The sequence below is a fragment of the Littorina saxatilis genome, linkage group LG5 (assembly GCF_037325665.1).
Source record: "Littorina saxatilis isolate snail1 linkage group LG5, US_GU_Lsax_2.0, whole genome shotgun sequence".
In the NCBI taxonomy this organism is placed as follows: domain Eukaryota; kingdom Metazoa; phylum Mollusca; class Gastropoda; order Littorinimorpha; family Littorinidae; genus Littorina; species Littorina saxatilis.
In genome coordinates this window covers 50,548,193-50,562,348 of record NC_090249.1, presented here as the reverse complement: position 1 = coordinate 50,562,348, position 14,156 = coordinate 50,548,193, and the positions used below count along the sequence as shown (strand labels likewise).

Here is a 14,156-nt window from a genome sequence, read left to right as displayed (position 1 = left end):
AGTAATTATTCCGGGAAAATTAGTAATAAACACGTGAAAAGGTAATTATCTAGGGAAAATGACTAATTTTCCCTTGATAATTACAATTATGAGGTTTTGGCACTAGTAAGCCGTCATACAACTGATCCCACAGCCTGAGTCGTGAAAGTTCCACCTTTTGTTGAGCAGACAGCAGCGACCTTTTCCTCCTTGAACCTTGATCCAAACATCCACGCCCTCCTCTCCCCATCCCCCCGCATTCCCACACCCATTGCCACCCCACCCCCGCCCCCCTAACCCCCGCCCCCTACCCTTGTACACTTCAACAACCCAGCTGTCCTTGTATCCCCAACTAACCCCATGCATATCGCTACCGAAATTCTCCTCCTGTCCCTACCCCATCCTCACTCTACCATTACCTGCCCACCTTTGCACATCAAAGCCCCCCGGTTTGCATAAAGTCTGCCGCTACAAACGTTACTCTACCCGATAACGACGTAATGGATGTGTGGCTTTCAAATACTCTGCCAGAGCTGGAACGACTCAATTACGATGCATATGAGGCAGGGATATGTCGCTATTCGTCAAAACGCCCAAACTGCTACCAAATCGCCAAAAACGTTGAATTTGCTGAACTTTTTTTCGTGGTTGGAGAAAGGTGACGCCAAGGAGTGCTTTACATTTCGGAAACTTGCCGAAACTGTTATGGTCATTTCGACAAATTCGCCGAAGAATTGAATTCTTGCAACATCCCTGAGATGATACCATCCTCCGAATTATTCTTCATGTTGCCAGCATTGCTGTCTTCACAAGGTACTCTTCCTGAAACTGAGACATTATCAACGAGAACCTGCGACACAGACCCCTCGCTGCATGATCATCTGATCAAATGGGCTTTGTAAGTACAATTTGAATCTGTACAAGAGAAAAAAATCCGATTTTTGATCAGAAGTTTTAACTAGTAACGAGAGATATGTCCATGCCTCTTAAAGGACCTGAGATTCCCATGTAACCTTGTGATCTTGAAACGTTTTGTCCTTCGCTACTTGCTGTCCTTGAAACTGTGTTCAACTTGACCGTACACGTATATGTGCACGTAAAATTATATGTTCTATCTGACATTTTGTTCTTGAAACTTACTTGAACTCGACCGTACATTAAATGTTCTTTTCATTGTAAACAAAAATGTTTTCTTGAATAGTATTGTATGGTTCTACTTGACCCTGATACGCTGCATGCAATCTTGAAATGATCTCGAAAATGCCATTTGTCTTTCAGTTAACTAACTGGATCATCAAAAGGAGTGTTTGTAGCAGCTCTACGCAGATCGGAAGGTGGCAGCATCCAGACCAAAAGGGCTGTGAACATTCTCTACTGTCCTTTGATGTCTGGTTAGCACAAGTGTTCGTGGATGGAATCAATGGAAGAAAGAGATACTGAAAAGTATCTGCTCAAGGAGCGATCACTTTTTGAGAAAATAGCAGCGCGTCTGCCTGTGATGTGTTGGATGTAAAGGAGCATAGCGTCATGAAATCAAGCACAGCTTAGCCTTGCTTTGAAAGTATTTATGGCTACAAAACGGTTAGCTTTCACTCCTTAGGAATTCCTTTCCCCTACAGCTTACACACACACACACACACACACACACACACACACACACACACACACACACACACACGCACACGCACACACACACATTGAAGGTTTTTTAATAAGCACTATCGTACCTTTGTTTTTATCCAAAACTTGCTCAAAATAGGGATAAAAAATGAACAGTTTTCAAATAACAGACATCGGTAACATTAATAAATTTGATTGAGTACACGAAAAATTAGAAGAAAAAAACAATGTAATATAAATTTACTTAGTAACATGTCAGGAGAAGCCGCGAGTAATACATTCAGAACAGTATTTGAATTGTTTTTTCAGAAGAAATGAGTATATTATTGCAGTAAGCTTAATCCGCGCTGGTAACACGCTCACCCTCTTCATTGATCAGTAACCCGATTCCGACCCTGCAGCGAGCGACTTCACTGAGCACTCCGTACATCGCAACGCCAAAGTTCAAGTTGTTCTTTGCAAAAGCTGACACTTAACTTATTTCTCCAACGCGACAGTACAATAACACAGGGGCTAACACGCGGATTAAAGGTGGATCTCAAGTGCTTTAAACTCCCAGGACTAGAGCCCTTCAACATCTCAGCCGACAACCAGGCGAGCTGTTGACTTTGAATTGAAATTCAGACGGAGGTGCGTGTTGTAAGGGGCAGAGGCCCGCTATTCATGTTGACCTTACTTTTTTGCCTTGTCAACAGAGAGCGAAGAGGAGGCGCAGAGAGGGGGGGGGGGGGGAGAGAAGAAGGAGAGAGAGTGAGAGAGGAAGAGAGAGAAAGACAGACAGAGAGAGAGAGAGAGAGGGAGAGACACACAGAGAGAGACAGAGACAAAGAGAGACAGAGAGAGAGACAAAAGAGCGACAGAGAGACAGACAGAGAGAGACAGAGACAGAGAGAGACAGAGAGAGGGGGGAGAGCGAGAGAGAGGGGGAGGGAAAGAAAGAGTCACAGACAGACAGGAGAGAGAGAGAGAAGAGAAGAGGGAGAAAGGGGAGAGACAGGAGGATAGAGATAAAGAAACAGAGAGAGAGAGAGAATAGAGAGAAAGAGACAAATAGAGAGAGAGAGAGAGAGATACACAGAGCGAGAGAGAGTGCGAGGGAGAGTGAGAGAGAGATACACAGAGCGAGAGAGAGTGAGAGAGACTGAGAGACAGAGAGAGAGAGAGAGAGAATGAGAGGTGAATGCTCATGCACGGAGATGACAGCAAAGGTTGCGCCCTCTGTCCTCCAAAGCGAAACGATTTGGCCTGGTGTCTGTTGTCTTCCGGTTTTTCGCTATTTGACATTTTGGAATTGCTTGGTATGCTTGGATGGTGAAGTTAATGTGGGAGGAACAGAGAAAGAAACGTGTAAACTGTTATGAACCCTCCTCCTTCCACCGTCCAAAATGTCACCTAATCCCAAAGGACACGCTTTTGTGTTGAAAGCTGAAGATGGGAATGGAATGCATGTTGGTGTTCTCTTTATCCAACCCCTAATTCTCCTGATGGCGGTATTAAAGTCACTTATCGTATTCATCGCGATCATCATCATCATCATCATCATCATCATCATCATCATCATCATCATCATCATCATCATCATCATCATCATCATCATCATCATCATCATCATCGTCGTCATCATCATCGTCGTCGTCGTCATCATCATCATCGTCATCATCATCATCATCATTACCATCGTCATCATCACTTTCGTCGTTGTCGTCGTCGTCGTCGTCGTCACCATTATCATCGTCGTCGTCGACGTCATCATCATTTCGTCATTATTATCGTCATCGTCACCATTCTAGTCATCATTATCGTCATCGTCATCATCGCCGTCGTCATCACTATCGTCATCATCAAGATCCAACCTGGGATGTTATGTTTTGTCTTGTCTTGCGTTATTTCTTCTTTTTGTGTTTTTACACCCCCGGTATAGGGGTGTGTATAGGTTTCGCTCGATGTGTTTGTTTGTTTGTTTGTTTGTGTTCGCATATAGATCTCAAGAATGAACGGACCGATCGTCACCAAACTTGGTGAACAGGTTCTATACATTCCTGAGACGGTCCTTACAAAAATTGGGACCAGTCAAACACACGGTTAGGGAGTTATTGGTGGATTAAGATTCTACAAGGACTTATAGAGGGACATATTAATGGTCAAAGGGAAATAACCACACTTGTTAGCAGTGCCTGCTCAGTTGGTGGCAGTGAGAATGCTAAGGACGGGGGTGTTTTTCCTACCTCGGAGGAATTTCTTGTTTTCTTCTGTTGTTAGTTTTATTTGGAGTATTTTCTTCTTGGAGTGCTTTCCATGACGATTTTTGTGATAGCAATGTGTCAGGCTGTTTTTGGCTGGCTTGGCTGCTGTGTGTATGATGCAGTCAGGCGTGTGATTGCCATTAGTGCAGAAATAACACCACCATGGATCATGTTGCCTCGCACATTACGGTTGCGCAACACGTCTCCACATAAAGAACACATCGTGGTGTAAGGAATTACACTGGGGAATGCACGTGCAAGACAAAAAATCGCCCACTTATTTGTATGTCTTCATAGCAAAACATTTCCCCTTCAGCCAAAAAAGTTATAAATACATAAATTAAGTAGATGTGTACTGCCGGGCAGTACATACCCCAAGCGAAGTCGTCCATCTGTGTGTACATGATTCTCTCTCTCTCTCTCTCTCTCTCTCTGTCTTAAAATGTGTCATCGATGACGTGTTTTCATACTTGCTAATGCGGCAGGCTAATCATGACGTCAAATTGAAACTTCTTGAAGTCTCTCAGAAAGGGACATGAAAACCATGTGGGGGTTACTGGTTTGGGCTGAAAAAAAACCCAACTCCACCTAAAATTCAAGCGCCTATGGGGCTGAATTATGCAGCATAAATTGTGAAACATCAGGATATCTCACACTTTCAATTCTGCCATCATGTCAAATCTGACAACAAACCTACCCACAAAATGTCATAAATATCGGTGTAGAATTGAGACTTAACGGTTTTTAACTGCCAAAAATAAGTTTTTTTGACTGGAATAGTTTGTCTTGAAATTCAGTTTGGGACAACGGAGCCACCCACTAAATTTCAAAAAGATAGGTGAAAATTTAAATGTAACGGTTTTCAACTGCCAAAATTATGTTTTTCTTCTGGAAAAGTATGGAGTGAAAATCAGTTGGGGACAACGAACCTACCCACAAAATTTCATAAATATCGATGAAGAATTGAGATTTAACGGTTTTTAACTGCCAAAAATAAGGTTTTTTGTCTGGAAAAGTATGTCTTAAAATTCAGTTTGGGACAACGGACCCACCCACTAAATTTCATAAAGATAGGTGAAGAATTGAAATTTACCGTTTTTTAACTGCCAAAATTATGTCTTTCTTCTGGAAAAGTATAGAGTGAAAATCAGTTGGGGACAACGAACCTACCCACAAAATTTCATAAATATCGGTGAAGAATTGAATTTTAACGGTTTTTAACTGCCAAAATTATGTTTTTCTTCTGGAAAAGTATGGAGTGAAAATAAGTTGGGGACAACAAACCTACCTTTAAAATTTCATAAGAATCAGTGAAGAAATAGGATTTAACGATTTTTTAACGGCCTTTAAATCATTGGTGATGTCATCATAACCCAGTCGTTGTAGTTGTCGTCGTAGTTGTTGGTGTTGTTGTTGTCATGTTCGTTGTCGTGATTGTTGTTGTTCTCGTGTTGTTGTTTTTGTTGTTGTTGTTGTTGTTGTTGTTGTTGTCGTCGTCGTCGTCGATGTCATTTGTTGTTGTTGTTGTTATCGTCGTCGTCGTCGTCATCGTCGTCGTTGTCAGAGGTTATTTCTAAAGATTTCATTGATAGTCTTTGTTCTCGTCACCAAGACTTGCTAAGAACAAGCTTGGAACAGCAAGAGTTCCAAGAACAAGATTAGAACAACTCATTACATCATTACCAGTACGTCATTTGTATTTAGAACACACTTTAGAAAAAAACTCTTCAGCTACAAACCAGTCACCCTCACATGGCGGAGGTGTTTGTCTAAACCACTTACTGAAATGTTTTGAGGTTTAATGACCATACACATGTTGAACCGGTGAGTGTCTTCCGCTGCTTAATTCGCAAATAACTATTTTATTAAAGTCCGCTTGAAACGCTCAAAGATGAAATTCCATGTTAAAAAGTGACAAAAGTTTCACATTTTCCCGTTGTAACAGCTTCCGATGATATTATATGAAAATTCTGATCCTCTGAGAGGATTCCCCGAAACAAAATCAGTTTGTACGCCTAATTTTAATAGAATTGTCCAAACAGTGTCGCTAATATTGTGCTAAAAGATGAATTCTAGAACAATGTCCAGACAGACACCACTTGGCCAAAAAATTTTCAGTGCTGGGAGATGAAAAAAAAAACTACCTCGCTACGCGCGGGCTTCGCCCGCGCTCCGCTTGGATAAACACATTTTTATGTCCTTGGCTGTGTCTTCATACAACAACATTTTCCCTTCAGCCATAAAAATGTCACAGGCAATCGCCCACATATTTGTTATGTCCCGAGTTATATCTTCATTCAACATTTTCCCTTCAGCCCCAAAAGTTGCACAGGAAACCGCCCACAAATGTTTATGTCCTGGGTTTGTCTTCATAGCACAATATTTTCCCTGCAGCCAGAAAAATTGCACAGGAAATTTTACAATAATAAAGCTCCAACGCTTCTTTTATGGAGATGTCGATCAGCCCTGTCCATGGTTTCACGACAGGCGATTAGGACAGCTACCGAGTTCACGCTTCGCTCGGCACGTGTTGCCTGTGCTAGTGAAAACAGCGCTGTTTTGATTGTGCACTCTAGCGTGTCGAAATGCATCGATTCCCTGCTAGCGGTGTGAGACAGCACTTTGCTGCTGCACATTTCTGGAGGAAGTAGTCAGAAGCAATCCCTGTTATTACTTGCAGAGTTTCTCTCCCCCTTGCAAAACACAGCTTTTTTTGTATTCGCTTGTCAGGATTTAGGAACTTGCCTCGCCGCATCAGTGTTTTTTTCTTTGGAGTATGATGGTTGCTGTGCAGAAAAAAAAGTCTTGAAAAGCTGTGGTCAGTGATTGCAGAAATTACGCCGCTGTATACGTCATTTCCGCTCTACTATCTTTCAATGACGTCAACGTTATCGAGGGTACAATTTCAGGCCCTGCTATCTGTATGCATATATAAATATGTCTGACTTTCTGTCTGCGTATATGTGTCTGTCTCTTTAGTGTGTCCCCTGTCAGGGCATTCTGTATAGCTGAACTTCCCTCACAATCAAAACTAACCGACCTTTCCAACAGCGGAGTCATCGCGGATCCAGTTCTTGTCGCCATCATTTCAATTAGCCCTCCTCCCCCCGGGAGAGGCAAACACGGGGGGAGGGGAAGCCCGCCCTGTTTGACTGGAAACCTTAGCTTTTCCCCTGGCGACTTTTCGCCTGATTTCATGCTGCTACCATGTAATGACACGCTGAGAGAGAGAGAGAGGGAGAGAGAGAGAGAGAGAGAGAGAGAGAGAGTGAGAGAGAGAGAGAGAGAGAAAGAGAGAGAGTGAGAGACAGACAGACAGACAGACAGGGAAAGAGAGAGAGAGAGAGAGAGAGAGAGAGAGAGAGAGAGAGAGAGAGAGAGAGAGAGAGAGATTACAGTATTAAGATGGTTTCTGGCGGGTTTTTTAGTAACGAGGGTAACGATGTAAGCAATAGCTGCTTTTTTACAACCAGCCCTCGCCCTAGATGGAAACAACTCCAACGGTGACAATTAACTCATTGCGTCTCATGCATTTCTAATAAACACGACATTGCATAATGTATGCACAATCACCAGAGAGAGAGAGAGAGAGAGAGAGAGAGAGAAACTGAAACTGAAACTGAAACTGAACTTTATTACCAAAGGATAGAGGTTTTAGGCAAAGCCTAATCTTACAACCTGTCCCTTATACAAACACTTAATACAGACGCACATAATATAGATAGTAAAATTGACAAGGTTATTGTTACTTACAGACGTACACAATGTAAATAGTAATAAGAAAGGGGTTATGGTTCACATTCAAAAATGGGAAAAACAATATAGGGTGGAAATTGCAGCATAGTTGCAATAATGCATTGCATATAAACATCCAAAACAACTAATAACAAAAGGGAGAGAGAGAGAGAGAGAGAGAGAGAGAGATAGAGATAGAGAGAGAGAGAGAGACCGACTGACAAACAGACAGCCGACAAGGAGAGAGACAGAGACACACAGACAGGGAGACATCAGACAAAAAGACAGACAGGCGGACGGGCGGACCGACAGACCGACAGATAGTCATACAGGCGAAGGAAACCATCTAAGGCAACACCCACACAACGACTGTATGTACGTCATACAACAGACAAACAAACAAACAAACAAAACACAAAAACTGAGAGCAGACTAACAACACGCTGTTCACTCATGGAGCGGCGTATGTTCGACATATTCCTGTGTCATAAAGAGGAAAAAGTCAGCAGAGAAAACATAAACGGGTGGCAACAGACAGACAGACAGACAGACAGACAGACAGACATCTGGACAGCAATACACACAAAATGATGAAGACGCTGACATTCAGAACATGCAACCAAAGACTGGTTTGCCAATGGCAGTTCCCAGGTGCTTGAATACATGTAAACTCAGTGTAAGGTGCGTTGAGACTGAGAGTAAACGGTCAACTCTCGAGAGCAAACACATACGAGATAAAAAGTGAAACAAGAACGAACTTAATTACGTTGGAAAGGGCATGTGCCACCAAAAATAAAAGACAGATGCAACGTCATCAAGAGAGACGGACAATAATAAACATTGACAAGCTCACAAAAACAAAGACAGCTGACTAGGATGGACATCTAAACATACACAGGCAGGCAGGCCGGCAGGCAGACACCTCATAAGAGACGACAAAAAGGTCTGCCAGACAGAGGGACAGCCACACGGACAGCTCGCCTCAACACACATAGCTAAATAAGTTCAAGACGGACGAACAATGATTTAAGAATAGGACACCTAAATGTCGGACAGACAAACGGAGACGCACACATAAATGTTCAAATGCAGACAAGCAGCAGATTGGGAGCAATTAGACAGACAGACCAACAGACAGACCAACAGACAGACCAACAGACAGACCAACAGACAGACCAACAGACAGACCAACAGACAGACCAACAGACAGACCAACAGACAGACCAACAGACAGACCAACAGACAGACCAACAGACAGACGGTTAATGGCAGATGATCCAAACAAAGAGGCATCTGGGTGTCAGACAGGCAGAAAATGGAGACGTTTACAAAGCAAAGAGATGAAAACAAGCCGCAGACAGGAACTGAGGAAGTAATCACGCACACAACAGTAACACGTGCAACATGTAAGAAGCTATCAGACACAGACACACAAAACACAGGTAGCTCACGGGAGGGTCCATGTGGCCAACACCTTGCATGGTGGGGTTACACACACACACACACACACACACACACACACACACACACACACACATCACACACACACACACATCCATACACACACACACACACACACACACACACACAAACACATACACACACATACACACAACAACAAAACAACACACCAACACAACACAACACAACACAACACACAGCACAGCACAGCACAGCACAGCACAGAACAGCACAACACAACACAACACAACACAACACAACACAACACAACACACACACTTACACACACCACAACACAACATAACATAACATAACAGTGACACAACAAAACTCACGGGAGGGTCCATGTGGCCGACACGCTGCGTGATGGGATCCCCCGTCACCACCTCCACCCGGCAATCCTCCCCCCTCCGAGTCCTCCCGATGCTCAAGTCATCACGTGACAGGTACACAGACCTCCCAACCTTCACGTTCAACACGCGCGTATGCGACACTAGGCCGCCTTGCGCCCACGATAACACCGCCAGGAAAAGTAGTCCCACCATCTGGAATGATGATGATGATGACGATGATGATGATGTCGACCTCTTAGAAGGAGGTGATGTTCTTTGGGAAAACGTCATAGTGATTGTTGCACGCTGTAGAACGTCTAGGACGTCCTTGGGTTTTGAAGTCTTCAGGCTGTGACGCCTGGAAGAATTTACTGTGCTCAGTGCGTTCTGATGGTCAATATGGTGCTGGAACATTCACTTTATCAAGTCACGTGCATAGTATGTGTTCCTTCTGCTCGACGAGGCATCTGAATAACTTTGCGAAAACTGATGATAATCCAAGGGTACTCCACTGAAGTAGAAGGTCCGTTAGCTTCAACGATACTCCGAAGAATTGAAGGTCCCACGAGTAGTCCAATGGTACTCCGGTAAGAAGATAGAAGTACTCCAAGATGGCCGATGGAAGCTTATGTAGCAAGTCGAACGCCTAGGCCTTTAAGACTGTCCAGCGTCTGAAATGAAAAACAAACCACCGTTATCCTTGGGCAAATTTTGGGTTAAATGTGTGCACGTTTTCAGGAGCGTATAGGAGGTACCCAACCTAGTTTGCACGAAGAGTAGCGCTTCTGAGGTCCATGTGCGAAATTAGTGTGAGTGGTTTGCTTTTACCTGCTTGGAGAGGTGGAAACCAGTCGGAACAGTCTCCCTGAATTCTGTGAGAATCGCGAACAGTAATCTGTGTTTACAGTAGTGTGTGGCTGAAAGACAAACAACAACATCAAAATAAAGCAATACATTTTCTTCGTGACCGTCTCTTTCAAAGTGAAATCTTTGACGTCAAAAGCAAAACAAAGTCGAAATACGATAGATGGCGTCTCGTAAAAAGATTGGTTGTTTCTTTTGCATGTCTCCGGAGGAACTCACAAAGAGTTTTTCTCTGTGACTTCGTCATATCAGCAGTAAAACATTACTCGAAAAGTCGCCGCCAGGCTGTGCATGTGTCGGTATCGTATATCATTAACACGTTAATCATTACGCAGTATCGGCGTAAGTACGTCGTGGCAAAAAGCATTGATAGCCTTCAAGAGGCCAAAGTTGAAGACACCAATAAAACAGACGACAGCAGTACAACATTAGACCCCATGTATCAGACAGAACTTTAACGACGACGAATGGCAACCAGTACACGTGCCAGCAAAACGCCATCTAACCATTTTGCGATCAGCCGGTGACGGCCAATTTGCGATGTGCCTCGTTCAAAGCCAATCGACCCGAATCGTTGAGACTGGAAACGGCAAGTGTAGGGGGGGGTAGGGAGGGAAATACACATTTAATCGACGGACTTTACCCTCCCGAGAGAGGAGTTAAGAGCTGAAATGTCACTGCTAAAGAAATCTGATCTCACACTGAATGTCGTTGTGCTGGTATCAAATGGAGCGAATATTCTCTCAGGGTCGATTAAAAAGGAAAGAGACAAAGGAGGCCAATTATCAAGAAAAAAAACGAATCAAAGAACAGCAAATTAAAAAATATATTTTTAAAAATCAAGAAGGTAGAGGTATTTAACGTTTAATTTGAGACACAAAGAGGTATTCAGCAGGACGTCTGCCTAGCGGTATTGGAAGTGGGTGCACAAGCAAATACTACTAAAATGTCAAAGATTTCAAAACTCATAATTATACTGTTGCGCTATCAACACAAAAAGGGGTTACATCGCACGTCAAAGAACAATTAAGAGCTCTGGTTGCCATTTTCGCTAGCCTTTCTCTCATCTTCGTCGCTTTGTCGTGCCTTGTCCAATTACGTCTTTCCTGATTACAACAAACAACAATTCGCGTAAGGCGAAATTACTACATTTAGTCAAGCTGTGGAACTCACAGAATGAAACTGAACGCACTGCATTTTTCACAATGACCGTAGTCCACCGCTTGTGCAAAACGGAGTGAAACTGACGAGCCTGTTCAGCGCGGTAGTGGTTTCGCTGTGCTGCATAGCACGCTTTTCTGTACCTCTCTTCGTTTTAACTTTCTGAGCGTGTTTTTAATCCAAACATATCATATCTATATGTTTTTGGAATCAGGAACCGACAAGGAATAAGATGAAATAGTTTTTAAATCGATTTCGGAAATTTAATTTTGATCATAATTTTTATATTTTTAATTTTCAGAGCTTGTTTTTAATCCAAATATAACATATTTATATGTTTTTGGAATCAGAAAATGATGAAGAATAAGATAAACGTAAATTTGGATCGTTTTATAAAAAAACCATTTTAATTACAATTTTCAGATTTTTAATGACTAAAGTCATTAATTAATTTTTAAGCCACCAAGCTGAAATGCAATACCGAAGTCCGGCCATCGTCAAAGATTGCTTCACAAAAATTTCAATCAATTTGATTGAAAAATGAGGGTGCCGCCTCAACTTTTACAAAAAGCCGGATATGACGTCATCAAAAGTATCAATCGAAAAAAAGAAAAACAGACCGGGGATATCATTCCCAGGAACTCTCATGTAAAATTTCATAAAGATCGGTCCAGTAGTTTGGTCTGAATCGCTCTACACACACACACGCACAGACAGACACACACACAAACACACTCACACACACACACACACACACACACACACACACACACACACACACACACACACACACACACACACACACCATGACCCTCGTCTCGATTCCCCCTCTATGTTAAAACATTTAGTCAAAACTTGACTAAATGTAAAAACTTAACATTCCCAGTCTATACAATATTCTCTGGCCCTTTCTATCTTTCCTGATTACAAGCAATACAATGACATTCTTAGTCTAGCCAATACCTTCTGGCCATTTTCTGTCTTTCCTGATTACAACCATCCCCCAGAAAGAACATAACTTATATTCCCCGCCTGGCCAATATCCTCTCCTTGAACGATACAAAACTCGGGGTGATGTGCTAGACAAGTGTGGACAAAGTGCAATAACAGTGTTTGACTGCAGTCGTGTGGCGTGCAAGACCTTGCTCCCCCCATCAAGCCATTTCCTGCTTCATAAAACCTCTGGCAGCAACCTTGTCGATGGCAACAACGGCCTGATATTGCCCTGTAGGAAGAAACAGCCACCCCTTGTAAGTGCTTCCTTCATAACGCTGTCGTCTCGCTGTGGAGGACAAAAATCATCGATCCTATCAGCTTCAAATAAGCAGCCTCTGGGCTGAGTCCTTGTGGAGTTAAATCTTGAAATTTTGTTACCATCCGGTCCTTGGGGAAATGGTAAGAAACCTTTGGGCTGAGCCCTTTAGGAGTTAAATCTTGAAATCTTTTAACCATCTGGTCTTGGAGAAATGGTAAAAAAAACTTTGTGCTGTAACCTTAATGCGTTATATTTTGGAAAATCTTTGATTCTGGAAAGAGTGCTAATCAGTCTTAGGGCTCTGACATTCAGATGTTAAAAATGTAAATCTTTGAAATCCATGTTCTGGAGAAACATCCAGGATGCAGCCTTCATGGTGTTTTCTCGTAATCTTTAAACATTTGATCATATATAGAAAGTGGTAAGCACCTTCTGGGAGGTAACGTTTAGGCTTTAAATACTGTCATTCCTGACAGTTTGGTTCTGGAAAATCTGAGAGAAAAACTCCGGGTTGTAACCTTCGGGCGTTCTATTATAATTTTTGACTTTCTTGAGAAAGTGGTCAGCAGCCTCTTGGATGTAACATTTACTTGTGTCAGTGGTGCCCCTGCGTCATGTTTCTTAAGGAACTGAAAAGCAGATTCTGAGCAGTAATAATTCCGGAATGTTATTTTATTTCACATCCTGGTTTTGGAGAAAGTGGTAGGTAAGCAGCCTCAGGTACTTCAGGTGCTTAATCTTGATACCTTTGGCGATTTGCTTCCGGGTGCAACTTCAGTCCTGTGACCTTTAGGCGTTAAATCTCCAAGCATTTTACAATTGTGGTTCTAAATAAATGACTACAGTGTGAGAACTACAGCAGTCGTTGAGTTAGGCTTCTTCGTTAACACTCCTTGGCTTTTAAGAACAAGCTCACCCACTCGTGACGTGTTTTTTCACTTTAAAAAAAAACCAAACACTTTAGTTTCGTACTTGTCATCATCGCCTGGTCATATTGGCTGTGCAACACAATGCAAGCAAGCAAGTGAAATTATATCTTTGACATTCTGCCCCCCCCAACACACACACACACACACACACACACACACACACGCGCCACACACTCAACGCATTTTACTTTTCAGAAAAGAAAAAGTTATTAAATATATATGTAGGGGGAGAGAGCCGCGAAAGAAAGAGAGAGAGAGAGGTGGGGGCGAGAGGATGAGACCGTAGAGAGAGAGAGACTTTAATCCTAAAACACACACTAACTCATTTGGCCAAGAACAAGAACAAGAACAAGAAGAAAAAGAACAAGAAGAAAAAGAACAACAACAACAACAACAACAACAACAACAACAACAACAACAACAACAAACAAACAAACAAACAAACAAAGAAACAAGCCAAGAAAACGTGCCAGCAAAAGAGTTCTCTTCCCTTTGTATAAACGCGAGTTTCAGGAGAACTCAATTTAAATGTTGCAGGGAAGCTGCGACCAGACTAAAATGCCTGGAAGCATGCAGA

General features: G+C 42.6%; 1 protein-coding gene across 1 annotated transcript in view; it reads right to left on the bottom strand.

Moving 5' to 3' along the window:
- LOC138967384 (FRAS1-related extracellular matrix protein 1-like) overlaps window positions 1-14,156 on the bottom strand; it is a 181,952-nt gene that overhangs the window by 120,613 nt on the left and 47,183 nt on the right. Inside the window, exon 2 of the mRNA XM_070339925.1 lies at window positions 9,374-10,041. Coding sequence (XP_070196026.1) covers window positions 9,374-9,784 — 411 coding nt within the window. The 5' untranslated portion in view covers window positions 9,785-10,041. The remainder of the gene's footprint in view (window positions 1-9,373; window positions 10,042-14,156) is intronic.